Source organism: Octopus bimaculoides, chromosome 1, assembly GCF_046866305.1.
Source record: "Octopus bimaculoides isolate indiv1 chromosome 1, ASM4686630v1, whole genome shotgun sequence".
Taxonomy (NCBI): Eukaryota; Metazoa; Mollusca; class Cephalopoda; order Octopoda; family Octopodidae; genus Octopus; species Octopus bimaculoides.
This window is the reverse complement of record NC_142928.1, coordinates 68,245,487-68,270,738: the sequence shown is the minus strand read 5'-3', so window position 1 is coordinate 68,270,738 and position 25,252 is coordinate 68,245,487. Positions and strand designations below refer to the sequence as shown.

At 33.0% G+C, this 25,252-nt stretch overlaps 1 protein-coding gene across 4 annotated transcripts in view; it reads left to right on the top strand.

The window, feature by feature from the left end:
• Positions 1 to 25,252, top strand: part of LOC106873299 (neuronal acetylcholine receptor subunit alpha-10) — a 1,766,016-nt gene that overhangs the window by 1,356,199 nt on the left and 384,565 nt on the right. For all 4 annotated transcript variants that reach the window (XM_089352066.1, XM_089352088.1, XM_089352074.1 and 1 more), the window contains one exon: positions 4,413 to 4,522. In XM_089352066.1, the coding sequence (XP_089208192.1) occupies positions 4,413 to 4,522 (110 nt within the window). The remainder of the gene's footprint in view (positions 1 to 4,412; positions 4,523 to 25,252) is intronic.

Below are 25,252 nucleotides of genomic sequence, written 5' to 3'. Positions count from 1 at the left end.
GGGCTGCAATCAGAAAATCACTACTTTCAAAAACAAGCGTTGCAAAGCGTTCAGAGTAAAGTAAAATCCTACAGAATTGGTCCATAGAGCAGTGGAAAGATGTTATTTTCTCGGACGAGTCATCCTTTACCTTATTTCCGACCACCGGCCAAGCATACGTATGGAGACAGCCAAAAGAAGCATTTGACCCAGACAGCCTTCTTCCAACTGTCAAACATGGAGGAGGAACTGTGATGATCTGGCGGGCTATATCATGGAAATACACTGACCCAATGTTTTCACTTCATAGCAGAATTAATAGTCAATACGATTTAAGCATTTTATCTGACTCATTCTATATTTGTGGAACTGTTTCCGGAGGGAAACGCAATCTTTCAGGATGATAATGCTTCAATTCACATCGCTAAAGTTGTTACTGAATGGCACGAGGAATATTCTAGTCAAGTTGGACATCTTATCTTGCCACCACAGTTACCAGATCTCTATATTATTGAACATTTATGGTGCATTTTAGAAAAACTAGTAAGAAGTCGTTGTCCTACACCATCATCACTACAAGAATTGGAGACTGTTTTAGCTGAAGAACGGACAAAAATTCCTTTGGAAACAATTCAAACTTTGTACCAAGGCATACCTCGTAGAATTCAAGCTGTAATTACTCCCAAAAGCGGTCCTACCCCATATTAAAATAAATTTGTTTGAAATTTTAAGGTGTTTCCATTATTTTGTCCAACCCCTGTACACTCGTACCTTGAACATGGGCCTTCGGTTCTAGTAGAAATGTGCACTTAAAATCATTTATATATTCGAATATTACGGAAGCGTTGCTGGGTTTTGATGAATTCGGCCGCACTAGCATTATGAATTTACAAGTAATGGAAATGTCTGAAATAAACACTAATTAAATTCAAAAGAGGGTTTATAGTAACCAAATGCTCAGTAGTATTCAGAAAATTAAATTTCAGAACAAATTTGCATAATTGTTATAGCTTCCTTTCTCACAAAAATTGTTAGTACATCATTGTAAGCGTAGAATTTCTTCAAGAGTTTAAGTTTTACACACCTTGTGTCAGTATGATCTTTCTCAAATTTTTGACTGGTCCTTGTAAACTCATGCCATCACTTTCTTTCTCTTGAAAGAAAGTGTATAAGAGCCATAACACTCATTTAATATACCCCTACAATCCTCTGATGAAGCTGAATTGCATACATATAATTGTATATGTATATTGAGGCTGGATGCATGTTCAGGGACAGGATATGTGTCTATTTTTATAAAAATCTGTATTCATATATATTTATATTTATTCTAATATATGTAGCTTAATTCATTTTCATGCGTCATACCTTTTATGATAGTTTTATATATTTAAATCTCTCTCTGATGTTTATTTTTTTCTACTTCATTTAACCATTTGCTGAATATTGGCATGAAGAAATCTCCTCGCTAAAACTACGAAATATTCATATGTATTATTAATACGATTTTAGCTTCCTCTGATTTCAAGTGTTAATGTTTGATGCTGAATGTACATGACTAGCAAGTGATTAGATTTTACACACACAGATTATAATTGAGCTTTCCCGAGTTTTCACCTCAATGGGGTCTATAAAACTCTATACTGCTACTACACTGTTTACAAAATCATTTGCTGATAAGTATGAGATGCACACGCACAAACATATATATATACATATATATATATATATATATATATATGGAGTCCAAAACTTTAAAATCACTGTCAACAACATTCTTGCTTAGAATAACAAATTTGTTATATATATATATATATATATATATATATATATATATATATATATATATATATATATATATATGTGTGTGTGTGTGTGTGTGTGTGTGTGTGTGTGTGTGTGTGTGTGTGTGTGTGTGTGTGTGTGTGTGTGTGTGTGTGTGTGCGTGTGTGTGTGTATTTATACGATCCAGAGGTTGTGGTGTAGGGAAAATTTAGCCGCAACCAATCCGTAGTAAATATTAAGAAATAACTTTGAGGGAAAATAGTAATTTATCAAGACGGAAGGTTGTGAATTTTCTTACATTTTTAAGTACTATGAACTGAAAAAAGTTCTCTTTATATATCACAGTAGGTTACTAGGGTTGCCGGTTGTGCGAATAATAATACAAGTGTTAAGGAATAGAGTAGATAAGATCCAGGCTACACATGCTTCATAGCGAGCTGAATTTCGGAAGTGGTGAACATCCAAGCAAGCTATATACCACAGGTTACTCTTCAGGTCAAGCATACCTTGATTAAATGAAAGTTTACATTGGAGCAAGGAGGTACATGTTAACACATAGACGGTTCAATCAGAATGTGTACAGAGCACGATAGGAGAGAATATAAATGCAAAGAGAAATAAAGATTAAAAGAAGGAAAAAGAAAAAAAAAAATAGGGAGTGGGAACAATGATGAGTTTAAGTAAGGTCATATTTCCGGTACTATTCAATAGGGCTGTTTTGGCCGAATGACAGAAATTAGCAAGGGAAGTGGTAGTTGAGAAAAAGATAACGTGGAAGGAAGATGTTCGGAAAAATAAGTTTGTTCAAGGGAGACAAAAAAGTGTGCATTAAGAAAGCAAGAGAGAATGAGGAATTTAAGAATTTGACCAGTAGTTTTCAAATATATATATGTACTAATATATATATATGTATATATACATACATAGGTAAATGATAGGCTAGCCCAACAGGATTGCTTCTTCTTGTATTTGTTGCTCCATTCTCCACATAAATATAATTATATACATATATATATATATATATATATATATATATATATATATATATATATATATATATATATATATATATATATATATATATATATGCGAGTAAAAATAAATACAAAGAAGGGATTTTTTTTTTGCATTATTGTGTATAGAGGAATATATTATTTTGTTTAAAAGAGTTCCAACACTGTCTGTTTTTTATGTTTTATATATATTCCTGCAGAACCAATGTGGGATATAGAATATGGAATATACAATATATAATATAATATACAATATATAATATTATATATTGTATATTATATTATATATTGTATATTCCATATTCTATATCCCACATTGGTTCTGCAGGAATATATATAAAACATAAAAAACAGACAGTGTTGGAACTCTTTTAAACAAAATAATATATATATATACATATATATATATATATCTATATATATATGTGTGTATGTATGTATGTACGTATGTATGTATGTATGTATGGTTGTATATATGCATATAATTCATTAGCAACATATATATGCCTGTGTGTGTATGTATATATGCATATTTTTCATTAGCAACGTAAGCAGTATCAATATCGCTTGCATATTTTGGAATAAAACCAGCGGTTTCGAGTCGCGGGTGTGGGTTAAGTCAATTATATCGACTCCAATGGTACTTATTTTATCGCTCCTGAAATCGTAGCCGACGAGAATTGTCTGTCATGAGCACTAGAACTCCCATATTACATGATTTCACTCTAGCCGAAATCACATTACCTTTTGGTTTTAATATTGCATCTCTCACAAATAATTAATTTTAATAAGCCGACTGGCTATTTGCCACATCATTATCTGAAAAGATGTTGATATTCAATGTATCGTAACAGCAAGGTTTGACTGGCATGTGGTAGCCAGACTCCTCCCAATGATTATTCTCAATACAAGGAAATCACAAGTTAAAGGAGTTCCGGTGGCCACGACAGACGATGCTCGTCTGCTAGGATCTATGTGCGTTATTTTATTCGGGAACCCTTATATGAGAGGGTTCCTGTAGTCTAATAACGCAGTATTTGGTGTTGTTTTATTTTTTTGATACATAGATAGATAGATAGATACATACATACATACATACATACATACATACATACGTACGTACATACATACATGCATACATATATGCACATATCCAAATTAACATGTGTGTGTAGATATATATACAGAGATAGGGAGAGGAGAGGGAGACAGAGTGAGGGAGAATATTTATATACGCATATGGATATATACTTAGACACACATGCGCATTCATATAGAGGCTTGTGTTTCTAGAGTTAGATTGACTATCACAGGTTTCGTTTCGATTAATGGACCAGACAAGGCGTTGCCCTTTCAGCATTTCAGTCATGTATTCCAATTTATGTTACCTCTTTCCATTTATTTCATACTTTGAACCATCACCAGCAAAATGTGGTGACGCATGTGACAGTTTGTGCTACAACAATTTAATTTCATGTCGTTATAATGTAACTACGTTACATCCATGTAAAGTAGTTACGCAAAAGTAGACTAAACCGAATATATATTTTAGAATCGAACAACATTCTTAAATTTAAATATGCCGAATATTATTCTTCTCATGAAACTATAACGAACTTACTTTCTGTTTCACAGAACTGGATCGATTACAAGCTGCAGTGGGATCCAATCAAATATGGCAATGTGTCCGTCATCCGCCTTCCTTTTAGTGACATTTGGCGTCCTGATATTTTACTGTACAATAAGTAAGTTCATGTCTTCATTTTAGGTTTATGCTAACTGCACAAGCGCATGTTTGTAAATATCCACTGTATACATATATTTATATATACGCATGCATGGACTTGTGTATATCTGTATATATATCTACATGCATATACATACATATATACATATAAACATCACGATATATATATATTTATCTATATGTATATATATATATATATATATATATATATATATATATATATATATATATATATATATATATATATATATATATATATATACACACATATATATATATATATATATATATATATATATATATATATATATATATATATACGTATATAATATATATATATTACATATACATATATACATGTATGTATGTATATATAGGTGCATATTTATATACATATATATGCATATATATATATATATACGTGTATATATATATATATGTATACATATATACATGTATGTATGTATATGTGCATATTTACATATATATACATATACATATATATATATACATATATACACACGTATATATATACATACATATATATATATATATATATATATATATATATATATATATATATATATATATATATATATATATATATATATATATTTATCGTTATACATTTTATATATTTTGCACACTGTTGTTTTGTTTATTTCTCCAAGTTAACTTGTTTGTAATGAAAAAAGAATGAAAAGTCAATTAGTGTAGTTGATTTTTCTTCCGTTATAGGTCAATGATAAATAATGAATTTGCTAAATGATAAACATAAAATTGAATATATCATATAGTTATAAAGTTAAATATTCCTAGTTCCTTCCATATAAACCATGACGTAAAACTTAATCTTAAAGACCTGTCCCTGTCCTCCATATAGTTGCATATTCATTATTGTTGTACGTTAATTGTTGAAAGAGTCAGAAATTTTTATTTGAAAATGTACCTGTGTGAATGATTCCGCTCCAAAATATCCACATCTTCAATATTTTATATTTAAATGCAAAATAACAAGAAGTGGCTATTGTTAATGTGAAGTCTTAATTTGGTTTACTAATTATGTTTTGTTTCGGTTGGTTCCTGGGGTATCTTTAAATTGTTTTACAAAGCGACCATCTTTCCTGGGATGAGATATCCATTATGTGGTAAATATAGTATTTTAGCGAGTTCATATTTTGGAATACCCCAGTAGATACTGATGCACGTGGAAATTATACTTGTTTATACCGACAACTGAAACAGGTCTATTAGTGCATACGTAGCTCAACTTAACAACAGTATCTCTAGTATAATGAGAAAACATTTTTTAAACTTAGTTTAAGCCTTTTCTTATCTTTCGTTTTGTATTTTGAATGAATTTCTGTATGTAATGTATTCTCCATATTTAAAGTCATTGTACTTTAATACGCCATTGCAATTATGAACTCAAGGTCAAAGGATTCTTGATCAGGGAATAAGCTAGATATGTTCTCACCAATATTAAAACTCTGAGGATTTGGAGTAGATTAGGTAATTTATATTGATATACTGCAATTCCTCCCTTTAAGAGTAGTACTTACCAGTAAGTAAATTTCGGTGTCTACCTAAAAAAATTTAATTATACGTCGATTTGTATTTATTGTGAACTTTTAACATAAATCATTTGCTTCGTAATGATGCACTCCTTTGTAATAAAATCTCTTCAACGATCTAGGCAAAGTATTAATATGTTATTTCGGTGACGTTCGGTTTCTGTATACGGGAGTCTTTAGAATAATCCTTGCGGTACAAATATTTCAGCTCATTACTTAATTCTATAACTATATCACAGCCACTAATATATACTAAAACATTCTCAACTACTATCTAGATTTTGTCTCAATTATTCTTTTATCTCTACCATGGAAGACGGTCACTTATTGATATAGATTTTAATACTCATCAAAATTAAAACTTTATAAACAATAGCCACTGACCATGTTTCCATGTGTTGCACACATACACTACTGAAGACAATCCATCATGTGTTCTGCATGCGAATGGATGAATATCTCTTGCTCTGTGGATGACAATTAAAATGATGAATGTTTGATGATTTCTTTTTAGCAGTGTTTAGCAACCAGTCCTATCCAAATGCGTTTACGAATATTTTTACTTCACTATCGATAATTTTTTACCTTCTTGGACCGTTTGAATAACAGGCACTGAGAATCTCAGAGTAACGTTATAGCAAAATTGAACTTACAATAAAATATACAAATTATACGTTAAGTAATTTTCGAACATGAAAGTTCACCAATGAATACACACATATACACATAGATAAAAACATACATACATATGTATGTGTGTGTATGTGTGTGTGTGTGTGTGTGTGTGTATGTGTGTGTGTGTGTATATGTGTGTGTGTATTACAATTCTTCCATGATATGTTCTGAGTTAATGAATGCATACTTCAGGCAGATGATTTACAACTCATGGTTTCTTTAAAAAAAAGGAATTAGAAGAAACATTCATAAGAAGAAAGTTGTCCTTAACGTAAAACTTGAAGTCATAGGAATATTGTCACAAATATATGCACTCTACTCGACCCACTGAGATCAGACGTTTCTTTTGTGAGCCCACTTATAAAGTATTACAAAGAAGAGATATGTGCTTGTGCGTGAGCGTTATCTACATACATATACATATACATACCTACACACACACATATACACATTCTGTGAGCGAGAAAGGTATATGTATGTATGTTTGCTTGTGTACATGTATGTTAGTTATTCAGTTTTATACCTAGATTTTTTTGCAAATCGAGAAAGAATCAGTCTCTAATTTCGATCCAAGGCTCCCTCATTGAAATTTTAACCTTCAGCAAGATATTTGTGCATGTTTGTGTGTATAAATGCAATAATTAGAGTCAGCGCATGTGCAAATTTCTGTGTTTTGATTTATGTATGTATTCTCATGCATACAATTGCATGTCTAGACTTGAAAGCAAAATTTGTGGAATGTTTTACAGATTGTGATGGTTTCACATTGCTTGTTCAGATCATGTTGGGGTCACCAATTTAGCCAATATACAGTAGACAGTGTACCAAGAAATGTAGACGGCAGTTTTCCATAAAGACAATGATAAATATTATGAGGCAAACGAGTTGGGTCTGTGGTCAAAAGAAAAACAATTATTAATACAGTTTCCAAACAACGCTGAGCAAACGTAAATTACAGAAATTAAGGTGTATGCTAAACATTAGGATGTAGACGTACAGTCTGGTAAAAAAATAACAGTTGTAAGACGTGAATAAATTCAGTTGCACTTACTACAATTTATAGGTTTTTCAAATTGGAGCTGATGTCAATTCCACGATACAATACAAATTAAGACACACGTCATAATGTAGATATAAATCTTGCTGTAGACGTCAATTTCAGCAAACCGGGTAAAAACGATATACGCTTCATAAGAGATTAAAAAAACAAAGACGAATGCAAAATGAAGTGGCATAAAACAAATTTAGCTCATTTTTCATAATGACTAAAATAGTACAAAGGTAACCTTCCAGGCTCTAGTTAAAGCTGACAGAATGAGAAGCTTGGAAGTACATTATCAACGGTTTAACGTCTTCACAGCCACTGACTCAACTTTTAGTTATTAGACGCGCCTCAGACTTGGGTGAAGTAGTTTGAATTTTCGCAACACTAGCTTTAACTGGTCAGTGTCTGTCTCAAACAACTAACTCGTGCTACAGTAAAAAAAAAATTAAATTTATCACCTCTTACTACACACACAATTGCATGTGTAGACTTTAATGTAAAATTTGTGGAACGTTTTACAGATTATGACTGTCCCATTGATGGTTTCATTCTGTAATCTTCTAATTAGCTTTCTCTTTTCTGGTTTTGAGAAGCCTAATTTCTCAAGATTGGGGCTTAGGAAGTTTGTTACATATACCATGATTACATGCGTAAACCTGAACCTGTAATCCGGATAGAGTAGCTGTGGAAAATTCAGTAGTTCAGCGTAGGTGCTTTCGTTTTTGCTGACCTTTAGCTTTATGCTGACATCAGCTGGGCAATAGATTTCAACTATTGTACATAGTTTCACTTCACTGTTCCAAATCACTATATCTGGTCTGTTATGCTTACATTTATAAAGATTTTCGCAGGGATATTCTACCAGTACTCTTTCGTACTACGATTGACTATGGCCCCTACCATTCTTTGCGTGCTTATCTATTTAGCCTGAACATCATCTTCGCGATGGATCTTATTGTAGAGTGTCTCGGTTAAGACATCATGTCTCATCGGTAGATAATAACACAATGGCATTTTTGAACAACTGCTTATTATATGCGTGATATCTTCGGTATTTTCTCCACAAAGTCCGTACCGGTTGTGCATTAGCTATTTGGTTCTTATTTCCTGTTCCTTGATTGCAAAAGCACAACCTTCAAAGTTAGTAATCCGCTTGATGGTTCATGATAGACTGCTTTGATTATCAATGTTAGTGTCATTCTAGAGCTTTCTTTAGTGGCATGATCCATGCTACATGTGCCCTCGTAAGATGTGTCTTCATCTATTCCAAGGTACCTGCAACACTCTTGATCAAGTATAGGAGAAACATTTGATGGAGATGTAACTAATTCGGTTAATAGTTTTCCCACTTTTCACAACTCTATAGCAACATTTATCCTCATCAAACTCCAGCCCTATATCCTTTAAGAACGGTGAAGCCAAGTCAGGGCTATTTTTCATCTCATACAAACTTTTAGAATTCAGTTTCCAGTCACACACACTAAAGTAGAATTTTAGTGTCTGTCCCTTGTGAATCAGTGAGACACCCTACAGACTTCCTATGCCTGAATGGCAAACGTGCTACTGAAAATATCAGCAACACCAAGGCTGTTTCCTTGGAATATACCTCTGCGATACTGTATTTTATTCATGATAATAAAAATTCCTTGTATTTAACTTCAAGATGGTGGCACGAGATGAAGCCATGTCAGTTACGGCTTTGACTACGCTCTCTGGAAATTTAGCAAATCAAGGAGCTCGTAGCACCCACGAGCGGGTGACAGAATCAAAGGCTTCTGAAAGTCCAGCGAAATTGAAACCAAAATCTTCATATGTTTTCCGCACCTCTGACATAACAGTTTTGTTTATCAACAATTGCTCAAAACTTCCCGGTACTCTCTTCTACCAACTGCTTCTTTTGCTGTAATGGTGTTATTACGTTCACAGTGGCCTTGGAGGAAGATCTCTAAACATTTCGTATATATTTTATACTTTAAGTCCTGATATGAAATTGACCATAGTTTTTTGCCATGTGGGTGAGTCTGCTTTGGGGGATCAGTTTCATCTCTGACAGAGCTAACCAGAGCGGTATGCTACTGTTTTTATTGAGAGCATACTGATATAGATTCATAAGATACGGTCGGTAGAAGGTTAGTTTCTTTCCATCCTGAAGTTTTATTCAATTACAATCACAAGGGTATCTCCATCGGTACTGTATGTGTTGGCGTAATGCACGGACAATAATTACTCGGAATTTCTTCCAGCCACAGAATACCTCCAGATTTTCCTCCAGAAGAGGTCTACGTCTTCTCGTGAAGGAGTTTCTATGATATTTACTGCTTCTCTTCTCATTCTGGTTGAATTTTCTACTTATTTTTCTTTCGGTATTTTCCTCTCATGTCAGAGTTTCTCACACACGGTATTTAGAACCTGGTTGAGAGTGATCAGTTTTCCATTGAGTCTTTTCTGTTTGTTATCTCCAAACATCATTTCTATCTTCTATCACTTTTTGACTATGAGACGTATAGTGATTTGCTTCTTGGCAACCAACAAGAACTGTCGCATGGCTGATGTTCTTCCGTAAATCAGATATCTTTTTCTCTATCTTCGAATTCCACGGTGGCACGCTTTTCGTTGTTTCGCTTTTGTTTACTATTTGAGTGTCGGTCATGTATTGCTTTGCAGTAGTAGGCAGGCCATACAGACAGATGTTAATCTGCCACACTGTGTGTTCAATACATTGCTGTAAATACTCTTATCCAGTTTCATTGATAGCTGTTAATAAATACTGTGTCTGTTAATCTTTTTGTTTGCTTTGGTAGAGATTAACCTCTCTTCAAGAGGGTACTAAGGTACTCAAACCTAAAGTTGTTTTATCTGAAAACAATTTACAAACGGCATATTTCACCGATATTTAAATGTGACCACAATGATCGTTGCGATTGTGCCTGCTATTTACTATAGTAGTAGTACAGGAACAATGGCCAGTTGCTTTCACGTATTTATTTATACTGTTTGGAATAAAGTTAATTTCAAATCTTTCTTCAATAAAGTTACATTCACTAACTTTCTTCCTACGTTCAATAAATGTTGCTTGTTAATGTAATTGTTTCGTGTAACAAAATTCAGTTCTGGATGGAGATCGTCCCAGTATGCTTTTAATCTCTTCCTACGTCTAACAGCGGGGTTTTGTTTCACTCTTATATAAGAGCTAAATAGATGATTATTCAGTACATAACTCCAAGTAAAATGTGTTTAGTAGTTGCAGTTTCTTCTATAAGTACAGCTATAAAGTGTCTGTTTACAGTTCGAGATGTTGCCTTCGTTCTATTTTCAGCTTGTGTTATTGTTGATGTTGTCGTATCCAGTCATGTTGTTGGTAGTAACTCTGCATAATAAAGTCAAGTTTTAGTCGGAAAACATTACGACCTTGTATAAAAGGCTCCTTCGGATACTTCCTCTGAAAATTAACCAGGTATTTAGCATGGAAAATATTTATGGCCTCATATTCGGAGGTAGTATTCATCATATTCCCGATAGATAGTCTCTCAAATATGTGACTTGATGCTTGAATGAGTATGTATGTATGTATGTATGTATGTATGTCATTATTCAGTTTATTTCAAGCTTTCTTGCCGAAAGAATCGGTTTCTAACATTGATCCAAGGTTCCTTCATTGGAATTTCAAGATCAAAAACAGGGTATTTTTATTTGTATGTATGTATGTAAGTATGTATGGACGTGTGTGTTTATGTATGTATGTATGTATGTATGTATGTATGTGCAGATTTGTATGTTTTATGAATGTATTCTCATGCAAATATTTACATATCTTGACATGCACATATATATTTAAATGATAAACTTCTGGAACGTTTTACAGATTTTCACAGTTCTAGTGACGGATTGGATCTGTAGTCTTCGAATTAGCTTTCTCTTTTCTGGTTTTGAAAAGCCTGATGTCTCAAGATTTGTATTTAGATATGTTACATATCCCAGGGCCACAATAATTACAGGTATAAGCCTGAACTTGTAATCTGGATAGAGTAATTGCAGGTTTCTCAATAGTTCAGCATAGGTGTTCTCTTTGCCACTGTTCTTCAACTTTATGTTAACATCAGCTGGGCAGCTAATTTCCACAACTGTGCTCAGTTTCTCTTCTCTATCACAAACCAGGTGTGTTGTGCTTGCATTTTATTGAGGTCTTCACTGGGACATTCCACCAGTATTCCTTTTCGTTATGAGTTGCTATGGCTTCTACCATATTATGGGGTTTTATTTCTTTGTCCTCGGGCTTATCCTTCCGACCGATTTCATTATAGAGCGTTATAGCTACAACGTCATGTCTCATCGGTAGATAATACCGTCATGACATTTTCCGACAACTGCTTATGATGTGGGTGATATCTTCAGTATGAACTCCACAATATCTGCATCAGTTGGCACATTTTACTGCTTTTTCTGTTTCTCTATCCCTTATGTGCATCAGGTACTTGGTTGATATTTCCTGTTCCTGGATTGCAAATGCATACCCTTCAAGGTGGTAGGTAGTAATCCGGCTATTCGTCCATGATAAGCTGCTTTGATTATCAATGATACTATCATCGCGGAGCATTCTACTAATATATCCATGCATACTCTCCTGCTCATATAGGCTCATCCTTTCATCTTATAACGCGTTGCGGTAGAGTCATGCAACTTCTTTGGGCTTAGGTTATCAGACACAGTGTGTTACTCAAGGAGCTGCCTTCCAAGTCTTATGATGTTATCAACCAAACTTGTTCAAGGGATGCACTTCGACACATGGTGGTTAAAAGATGTTGCCGACATTCAAAGGAATTTTGGATCGATGTTAAGCCTCTGCCGCCTTGTTTACGCTTTAGGTAGAGGTGGTATACGTCACTGTTTATGTGGAAATTATGAGTGCTTGTTAGTATTTTTCGGGTTTTCATATCAATGGCTCGGATATCATCAAGCGTCCAATCAAGCAGCTCAAATGTTAGTATGAGTACTGGCACTGCAAACACATTGTGGGCCACTGTTTTATTGAATGTAAAGAGTTCTGAGGAACAAATTTTCTTTATTCGGCGGTAATATTCTTTACTGGCAAGTGTTTTGTTACAGGTGCCATTATAAGATATATTTTCATCCACCCCTAGATACCTATAACATTCCTCCTGTTATAGTAAAGCCTTGTCTAGAAAAATCTACGCTTACACACTTCCTCAGAATAAATGTGGAACACATTCATGAACAAATCGCATGTACATAAGGTAGCAAGGGAAGCAAAGAAATAAGTGCTGCCATATATGCATAATCATCAACATGACGTTGAGCATGGCAACAACAGTACGGATAATTGCTAAAAAGAAGCAAATTATTTCAGATGGAGAAGTGTATGGTTATTTGGGTGAGGCAAGTGCAAATTGTTCAATACCCTGAGCGATGTTTATATATTTAAAGCATATCTATACATTATATGTATACTCCTTAAGATGTGTTGCTCGGTCATGAAGCACAGGTAACAACATATATCCGGTATGGAAGTTCATGCATATCGCAGGCACTGCAGTTCTAAAGTTATTTTCACACCACATTAATACTCATTTCCTTTCAGTTTGATTTGAATTTTAAAGGACCTACGTAATTTCGTTAATTTTCATACACATTACTGATGATGTAGCCTCTGGAACCATCAAGGTAGCGCCTCGGAAAGACATAAATGTTGTCACTTTAAATGCAAATCGCTCGTATCTTGATAAACGAAGGCTGGTTAGCAATGTGAATGTGGCACAAATTACCTAAAAGAAAGGGCAGGTAATTACTGCTCGAAACATTTGTTCATGTCTACTAGATCTGGATCGACATGTGGCAAATCTATGATGGCAATATTTCAAGTTTAACAGTTGGCGTATAAGAAAAAGAGTTGAGTATATTTAGGTCGGGTAAGTCAACGCTTCTGCTACATACCACATTAGAGAACGATCCCTTTTAAAGAATTAGATACAAAATTGTGAAAATGTTTGAGATCGAATATAAGACATTTCATTCGAAACTTTGTACAAATAAGATATAGGTCAACATACTTTCGGGGCTACATTTAGCATGTTTACAGTAACATAGCTAGCGAATAAGAAACTTGGAACAGAAATTCGATTTAAAATAAGTTAATGCAAACTGATGTCTAAATAAATTGAACCTATATTTCAGACTAAAATGTTCATGTAGGAAAATAAAAGTAGAATAAGTGTATAAAATACATTAAAATTGGATTTTACTTTTTATCATACTGTAACATTAGATTCTTCAGAAAATGACATTTCGCTGTTTCTATAGTTGGAAAAAAAAATGTAACGGAAATATTCAGTTATGTTAACATAACGCGTGTTTGTAATTAAAAAGGCATTCCAGATCTGCTATTGCGATACATTTTACGTGGTGACGAGAAACAAAAATGTAGAGAAATTAATTTTTAAAATGGCAAAAGCAGCAAGAAATAGAAGAAAATTAAATTATATACCTATGAAATATACGGTATACATTCGATTGAGAGCTTCAGTAATACTATCTTTTGATTTATAGCTTGTACAATTTCAATTTTGCAACAACCTCGGTATTAGAGGCAATATTGTGGAACACACTGAGTTTGTAAAGACTTAATAGAATATCAAATACATAAAATATTGGCTGATGTATTAATAATGTTTCAGTATAAAATTTATAGTATTAAGTCACATGAATTTTTGAATTACTAATGCACGACATTTTATTGCAAACAAAAATAGAATGGGTTCACAAGAATATGAAAATATAATGGAAAAAATGTTATGTAGAATTCGATTTTACCGGCAGGAAATATGCAACAAGATACTATACGTACACACGCGTGCGCGCAGGCACACACGCATACACACATACACACACACACACATATAATATTTAGTCGTCACTAATTGTGATTGCGCGTGCTACAAGCATATATATTGTTAAAAATAAAAGTTAAATCGCTTATAGCTGCGTAAAAGCACATTTATGCATACTGACAGCGTACATAACGGCCCAAAGAGCGAAGCAAAGCTAGAACATTATCTACAACAGTTATCTACCCTGTGTGTATGTATAATGTACTTTAAGCAGCTATAAGTTTTTAAACTCTTATTCGTAGCAATATGTGTGCTTCCATCAATACAGTCACGATAAAAAACGACTATATTTTGCCTATATGGTTTCTGTTGTGCCCAGCTGCCAATAAGTTTATGCTCCACGACTTGACATTCGCTAAATCAGACATAAATGTATGTGGCACACACACACACACACACACACACACATACACACACATATATATATATATATATATATATATATATATATATATATATATATATATATATATATATATATATATATATATATATATACACATATATATATATACACATATATACATACATATATGCATACACACACAGTATATAACTGCTGACAATTCCCATTAGGGTAATACTTTGCACATGAGGCAATTATCTATCAAGTCAGTATATAAAAATGTTGTTTTCCGCATCTTTAACTCATATTTCTCGCAATATGTGTTGTAACACATACAGTCATAATTACTGACGAAAAAATTTAGCCTATACGGTTCATATTGTGCTCAGCTGCCCACATTAATATTATACTGTAGTATATATACAGGGAGAATTCACAAAAAAACAACAGGCGAAGCCAGGTGGTGAAGAAAACAAACAGATGTATTAGTATAAAGCTCGGTAATTCAAAAAGTCTTTAATGTTTCGAGTCTACGCACTTCCACAGAACAGAACACAGAAAGAAACAAGGAGAGAAAAAAATGTGTACAGTGGTTAGCGATCTATCATGACGAATGTATATATGTATATATATATCGACATATACGCATACAAATTGACTTAGTATTAATATTGTATAATTGATTTATGTAATGTAACCCCTCTAATAAACAATGGAAATTGCGATCAGTTGGCTTTCAAAGTGAACATCACCCCTAACTGCATTCAATGCGTATTTGCATAATAATAATAATAATAATAATAAAATAATAATAATAATAATAATAATAATAATAAAATAATATCGAAAAATACCTTAGAAATGACAACCCAGGTTCGAAATTTCCCCAAGACACCTGATGAAGGCTGGAGGGTATATCAGCCGAAACGTTGTGTTAACAACATACAAGATGAGGACAACTATCCGTCAAATATAAATAATGTAAATAATGTACATAATTCTTCATCTCTTAAATATAGAACTGTAAGTTAAGCTCAGTTACAAAATGAGTTCTCTGTAAGAAGATTCAGCTATCCATATGAATGAACCACACACATACGGATAACATAGTTATTCAGGAGAAATCGGAACACATAATAATAAAACGGCCACCTTAATCTAGTAACCAAATCCCCGTAAAAAATATATGTTGCTTTTAACGTAACTTCTCGTGCATTTTATGGTATTGTAAAATCATAACATGTATAAGTAATGTAGATTACTCCGCAGCAAATAGAATTTCGTGTACCTGAGTGCATTAGCGTATATATATATATATATATATATATATATATATATATATATATATATATATATATATATATATATATATATATATATATAATAATAATAATAATAATAATAATAATTATAATAATATATATATATAGAGAGAGAGACAGAGAGAGACACAGAGAGATAATATATGCATCATATATCCATCTACATATACATATATATGCTTATATATGTGACATATATAGATATATATAACATCTTAGTCTTTTACTAGTTCTAGTGTGCATGCTGTGAAATCGCCTTCAAGGATTTAGCTGTTTGTATCTAACCCAGTACTATTTTTGAAGCTTGTTACTTAATATGTATCTAAGCAATTTCATCGGTTGTGAAACTTATTCGAACATGCTGAAACGTGTATGTTTATATATATATACACACACACATTTCAGCATGTACGAATAAGTTTATATAGATATAGACACACATAGACACACGTGTGCATATACAGGCGTGTGGGTGTGTTTCATTTGCAGTGAGAAGTCGTAACTTTCATCGTAACGGAATTTTCTTCTCTCAGTGACAGTATATTTTATTCTATTTTGGTCACGCACACTCACTTTCCCTTTCTCTTCCTCTCTTTCTATCTGCTTCTCTCTTTCTCTCATTCTATGTCTTCCTTTTATTCAACTAGTTCCAGCTGATTTTCTCTTTTTATTGCTCTTTTGTTTCACACACCTCCAATATTTCACTATACGCATCTTGTATGTATACGGAAGTCTTTTCTGATTTCATTTTATTCTAGCAACCTCACTGTTTGTCTCCGACTGAAATTGAAGGATACTTTCTTTGTTAATAATCGGAATTTGTTTGTGGTTTTCATACCAGTTTTATGACTCCGACCTGTGTGTCTAAGGCTTCGTTTTATTTTGTTTCATAGTCCTTTACAGACCAGCGATACCAATTCTTTGCAAATGCTTAAATCATAATGACATGCAAGAATATAGCTGACGAAATATATTTATCCTTGTACTTTTTGCCCTTTCCTTTAGCTACCTACATAGCTTTCATAGAGTTTTACTTTTATGAATGCCCAAGTAATTAAGAAAGCGAAGTTTCCTAAATCCCATACAATGTGTCCTCCATATAGATTCCAATTATCTGCTCTATTTGTGACCGTCTTGCATTTCTTTTCTCTGGAAAGCATTTAAATAACCTTGATAATTTGCTTTCTAATATTGAATAGATTTTTAAATCGAAAACCAATTTATGTTTTAAGTTATTCATAAAGAGACGACGAATGAACTCTCACTCTTTCTATCCATCTATCTATCTATCTATCTATCTATCTATCTATCTATCTATCTATCTATCTATCTATCTATCTATCTATCTATCTATCTATCTATCTATCTATCTATCTGTCTATCTATCTATCTATCTATCTATATATATATATATATATATATATATATATATATATCTATCTATCTATATTTTTGTTTATGCCAAATTAAATACTTATTTACCAGCTTAAGAGTAACAAACATAGGATGAAATGAATACTTGGACGCCCTGTCACTTCAAAATATCCCACTAGATATTTCAATGAAACTAAAGCCTACAATCAGTGTGTTGTTGGTGAACAAAGACTACGTCATCCAATCGATTTACCACCAACATTTTCATAAGTATTCATGTAGAACTGGATGATAGGCTTATTCCCGTCAATTTAGTCATACACACTTCCATTTTTCCGCATTTCTAGGAGGGGTGGGGTATTATGGAACGGGTATGCAAATATATTTGTATAATATTCTTTCTATTATAGGCGCAAGGCTTGATTTTTTTTTAGGAAAGGGTATGTCGATTACATCGACCTTAGTGATCAACTGCTACTTATTTCATCGATCTCGAAAGGATGAAAGGCAAAGTCAAATTTGGCGGGTTTGATCACAGAACGTATATACGTGTTACCTATTCTACCAGCTTACAGCTTTAGGACATGGCATAATATTACTTGTACTGAAATGTTATAATTGACTATTTCCCATTATAGACTACACACAACATCCAATAAACTACGTTAGTATTTTAGAGATAGCTATCAAATAGTCCATCTGCTGCTTAATGCGATTTACTTTAGCTTACTCCTGTCAAGTTCGTAATCTATGGATACATGTAAGCCAATTTGTTTTGCACTACAGAAGGTGAGCGAATTCTAATATCAGAAAAGGTAAGATAGCTTACCAGTAATGAAATATTAAATTACTGTGTATCAGAATGTTTGGTACTTGTAGCATCTAAAGATAAAGACATTGTTATTGTTAAAAGTATCGATAACAAAAATAATACCATAATTATTAATATTATCCTTATGGGATAACAGTATTAACCTCCCTTCCATCATGTCTCCTACTTAAATCACTACTATTTCCTGTATAATGAGTGAAACTTTATGGTGGCCTTGAGGTGGCATTGAACAACGTTTCAATTTATTTTCCAGTTCATTTTATATATAGTATCTGATGCGCACTTACAGTAATATAGTTTGCCCTATGGAATTTTCTCCCTTAGCCTGAAATCTGTTGGAATTGCTCTTCTTAAAGTTTGAAAATGCAAATTAGTGTAAGAAATCATTTCATTTATATTATAATAGATAAATTTTATTAGAACAACGTGAGGTTTACACATAAATCAATTTTGTTCTTCTACAGTATGTAATTTAAAAAACACCGATTTGATTTTGGCTTTTATTGTACTCTAGATTGCACAATCGGCTATACACCCACTCCTAGGAAAATTGAATTAGTTGAAATTAATGTCGATTATTACATTAAAGTTGCTTGTTTTGATTTAATTTTATCATGCCTGATTTGGTACATAAACACCCGTCGGTAGTTTATCTATTTTATATTTCACTCAAGGTTTTATTTTTGATGATATCTATTTTTGTGCTATATCATAAACCTGGTGGAGCTCGAAATATTTTCCTGGTAGTATAATATAGTTTTTCCTTTTATTAAACTTGTAAACTGTAAATATATGTTTCTAATCATATAGTTACTTCCAAGATTATCTGTTGTATATCAATATATCTTCTGATTGAAGTTATAATATTTCGTTTTATAGCACCAAAACTTTATATTAAGTATTCTATTTAAAACACAATTGTGTTAACTAAACCAAAAACAAATGTGTTATCGACATTAATTCATTTTATTATATATAAGATTTCATGGCAGGTAAGGAAGAATTAAACATGATATTATGCGTGAACTGTTAACCCCTCTAATGGTTTCTCAGTAGTCTTTTTTTTTTAACTTCAACATCTAAACACGCTTAACCTTGTATATACTGGTAATACAGCATGCACAATTATATTTTCAAATCGAATAAGTAGATTAAGAAAACGAAACCCAGATAATGCCTTATTTTTTCTTGGTCAAGGCCAGCCAGAAAAGTGGATTAATCCTTCCGTATAACCTTATCCATCTATTACTTTACTTCGATGAAGAAAAGCTGGAAATAAGATTTAATAATTTGCTGATCAAATATTTTGATTGCGTGCAAAAATGGCTCACGTGGCATCATTTATAAATCCTTCAAAATTTCGTTCTATATGATTTGCCGTTCATTACTTTTGAATTCACGCTTCAGTTCAAGAAATTTCGTAGGTTTATATTTGCAAGAATGAATATAATCTCTATCTAGTTCATAATTATACGTTGGGCTGTACTCTGATGTTATTTGGTTCAATTATAATTTAAGTGATGAAGTTTTTCCCAATTGAATAGGTTATATCACAAGCATTTTGTTTTTGTTTTTGTTTTTTTTTTCTTTTGGCATGCAACTACATAGCTATATGTTCAGTTAAACCATTTCCTCCTCAAATCTATTAACATAAATACCTTTAATATTTTGTGTTAATGATGAAGAGCTTTTCATAGAAATTGTAGGATTCAAGATATTCGATAACCACTCTCGAATCTACGATCAAGTAATTGAAAAAGTAAAGAAAGTATATTCCTTATGAATTTAATTCTGTTTCCATTGTGGATTGTATCTGCGCATGGTCGATACAATAGAGTTTTGACTCTTAAGCTATCAGTCATGAGTTTTTATATCCACTAATTTTGGGTAAAAATCTCATCAGTGTCGACTATACATTTCACACTGCAAAAGTTGATCAAATTCATACCAGTAACACAATGAGGAAGATACGGTTGATGAGATTCTTCCTTCTCAACAAGTATACTTGGTCATTGTAAGATATAATTTTTCTAATATTTATTAGCAATATAATTTCGAATATAATGAATATAAACTGAGATATAGTGATCTGTATCAATTTATTCTTATTTGTATTTGACTGGTTCCTGTTCAAAGACGTTCTAATGCATAAATCTGCTATAATCAGATTTCAAACAAAACTACTCTGCAGAAATTGGCTTTGTGCCCGAGTAAGAAACCAATAATTATTAACGTGTAAAGAATAAACCAAAATATTTCTAAATATATTTATATATGAATGTATAAAGGAATATGAAATGCCATCTATTCAATATTCATTGCTGTGATAATGAGAACGATATTCGGCAAAATTATGGCTGTTTCATACGGGTATACGGCTTTAATTATAGGTATATAGATTTCAAAAATCTTACAGTTTGTAACAATATACAATCAAGTGCATTATATTGGTTGGAGAAAGTTCATAGAAAATATCAGTGAATTGATTTATCGCGAGAAGTAAAAGATCAACGTTTCGAACACTTGCTTTACTTCGGTGAAAAACGAAAACTGAGGCTAACAGCATGGTTGCAGAAAAAAAGATAAGAAACAAAAGAAATGAAAAAGAATAGTAGTGTAGTAGATATCAGAAGGAAATGGAAAACAACAGTAAAATGGCTCATGGGGATAATGAAATAAGAGTGAGTGAAAGGAAATGTACATTTTTTATCAAAGTTTGTAAAAATAAAGAAGGAAGTGGAGAGAGTAGGATCGAGTAAATTAACGGGGTATGAGAAGGAGGTATGAGCATACCGTTGGACAATAGATGATAACAAATGTACGCACAACATGAGTGGAGAATGAGGGAAAGATAGATTAAAAAACAAGAGAGGTGATAAACTATGAAAACTATAAAATTGAAAAATGCATGTATGCATAAATATATAGCATAACACTTGTAAATTACAATCCAAAACATATAATAAAGTAGTGCAATGTATGAGTGAATTGCATGAATGTATCTATTCTATATACAGCATTAAACAATATATGTATAATGAAAACATGACGATTAAGCCCATGTTCTGTCGGCAAGTAAGAGACGGATAAACATGTAACTGAATAAGATACAAAGTAGACGATAAAGAAATGATTCATTAGTGGCAGATTTGTAACTAGATAGCAGATTCACATGTGATATGCATTAAAACCATGTGCAACACTGATAGTGAGGTCTTTAATGAGACGCTGTAACTCATTATACCTTTCAAAATTCCCTTCGGCTGTTTCCGTTCGAAGTTCATTTCTCAGAGTCTAACATGACTTTTTTTTCTTTTTTCTGGCGTTGAAATGTGTTTTCTCATATTAAAACTAAAGTATTGGAGAACACAGCGGTGAACTAATAGCATCTTTAAGGGCAAGTCCTCTGGTATATTTGGTCAGAGTTTCTACACTCTGAGTTCAACACTTTTAGAGTACGCCAGAGTTTTATCTCAAATATTCACACATTTTAATAAACCGACTCTAGAATTATATATTTGGTTCATGGGTGACTGCTAGGGCGCTACTTTGCACATTAATTTCAGCTCACATGTTTTATATCCTACATCAATACTTTCTTCACCGTAGTCGAATTAATCTCCACTCCTTCCATTAATTTTCTAGGCTTCTCAGCTAATAACAGTCTCAGCTTCCCAGACCGGTTTACTACATAACCATGACTTTCCTGCTCATCTCAATTTTTTTGCCAGATATGTCACTCGCAGAACCTGTATAGTCTCTTTCAACTTATCATTGACGCTGGCTTCATGACGTCCGACTCATCAATCGTACTGCTACACCCATGCATCTTACCCGTTCATCCAAGTTTGAACTTACTTTCCCTTCACCTTCCAAAAGTGTGTTCGGCTGCTGCACCTCAACCTTATACGAAACCGCGGTTTTTAGCAATGTTGCCATACTAGAGATCCCAACTTTCCAGAGATTCCAAGCTCATTCTTCAAAAGTAAAAACAAGCTACGCGACTTTCAAGTCAGCAATTTCCTCATCACCACCAACAGAAACATCTAAACCGCCATTTCCAAATGTTTTGACCTCTTTGTCTAATCGCTCCTTCATTTCCTTTAAAACCTCTCAAGCAAACTCTAGTCTAGACTAGACGTCACCCAACAATTTGCAGCGAACGGCATTGCTTGCAAGCTTCGCAGTGTACTGTGATTGGGTGAAACATATTGCCGTTTGGAAATAGGATACTCAAGTATTTACTTGGGGTTCGTAATAATGCTGTAGCCTGAACTCGCCTAATAACTTTGATTATTTCGCCATTAAAATCAAGAACGAAACCCCTTATCTTCTATTTACATAGTTTTCCTCTCAAAGCTGTAATGTGAATGTGACCTCCATTTATATTCCTTTCATTTCTTAACTGTTTTTGATGTCCCATGGCCTGTATTATTTATGCTGTGCTATGACTAGCCGAGTTTGACGGTTTGGTTTACATCTATTACTCGGTCTTAATAGTAATTTGTATTATTCTGTGTATAATAATTTTCGCACTATACGCAGTGAAGTGCAGTTCGTGTAGAAAGTATAATATTCTACTGTATTATCTTCGAAATACCTAGCTTGTATTTACTTGATTTGTGTTTTACGCACGCGTGTATGTTTATGTATATATATATTATACATGCTCATATATGTATATATATATATATATATATATATATATATATATATATATATATATATATATATATATATATATATATATATATATATATATATATATATATATAAATATATATATATATATATATATGTTCACATATATATATGCATGTATATGTGTGTGTATGTATGTGTGTATGTATGTATGTATGCATGTATGTATGTATGTATGTATGTATGTATGTATACAGTGAGAGGGGAGAGATGGAGAAAGAGACTTGGGATTATTTTAGTTTTTACCCCTGCAAAGATCAACCCAGCCACAAAGTGATAAGGTCCTTTTGTCGATCAAAACATCTCTTTGGGCTTGTGATGTTCTGAACTGTTTATGTGCACATATGTTTCTGCGTGTGTACGTATATGCGTGTGGATAAACTCTCATTCATGTACTAAAGTGTATAGATGTGCGTGTCTGTGTCTCTGTGCACGCATGCACCTGCTTCATTACTATCTGCATTTGTGCGTGTTTGTGTAGTTCATATGCATATGTGATTTTGTGCATTACGTTCAGTCCAAGAACCTCAACTGCCGAATCATTGCTATGGCTCATCGTTTTTCAGAGTACGACTGATTGTATTTGGAATATTCAAATCAGTCTACTTCGTTCTTTTGGGGGAACCCCACAATTTCTAATTTTTCTGCAAATATTTGCGATATTGTGTAGTGCGCCTAGATTGCACATAAATGGTCTTTTCTCTAATATTTGACGAAGAAAGCTGACCTCTACAAGAGTAAGCTTCCATCCTATATGAATATTGTCTGGACTGTAGCTATTTTATTAAAATGTTCCACCAGTGTTCCTTACTTTTTATGATGTTGATACATTTGGGATCTGGTGCGCCTTTCTTACAACCGTGATGTAAACGATACATGCGTACATTAGTGTATATGTTTTAGCGACAATCTGTTATCTCTTGGGAAGAAAGAATCTTCCGGATATTTTTGGACACTTACTGTGATATCATTCACAATTGTATGGCACAATCAACATTTTCTTTCACAACATGAACGACAAGATCTCTCGTTGATCAGTTATTTAATTGCTAACACCTTGGATAGTATCCAGCCTTCTATGTATGATGTAGTGTATTTATCTCAATTCCAGGAGTGGTTACGTTTCTTATCAATTGTGTTGTTATTGCAATTTGGATACAGATGCATGAAATTAGGGTTAGGTAATATTTCTCCTCAAAGACTCATTCTTCGCAAGTTTCTCCGGCCCCTCTTGCTTTTCATGAAACAGCTATACACTCAGTTTACCAATTCAGAAGTTTTTGCCTAACCTTATGATGCTATTTAATCCGTTATTGAATGCATATGCAATGTAATCATTCTTCTGTTTATATGTATGTATGTATGCATGCATGCACGCATGTATGTATGTATGTATGTACTATTTATATATGTACGTGCGCATGTATGTATGAACGTATGTATGTATATATGTATGTATGTATGCATGTATGTTTGTTAGAATATGTGTATGTATGTATGTATGTATATAAGTACGTATTTATATATGTACGTGCGTATTTATGTATGTGTGTATGTATATACGTATGTATGCATGCCTGGGTGTATGTGTGTATGTATGTACGTGTTTATGTGTGTACGTACGTTCGTATATATATGTGTGTGTGTATGTATGTACGTAGTACGTACGTATGTAAGCGTGTACGTACGTTCGTATGTATGTGTGCATATACGTATGAATGTATGAATGTTATGCATGAGGGAACGTGGCCTAGTAGTCGGAAAGTTGCACTAACGATTGTGAAATCGATTAGCTGACCCGGCAAAGTGTTGGGTTCTTGTACAAATCACTTCAACTCACGCTACCCTACGATGACTTCGACATCTGGGGTGTGGTCAATGGTACAAGTGTACGGGTAATACCGATTTCACTGAGAAAGCGATGTAATGTACAGCACATATATAGACGAATTATTTA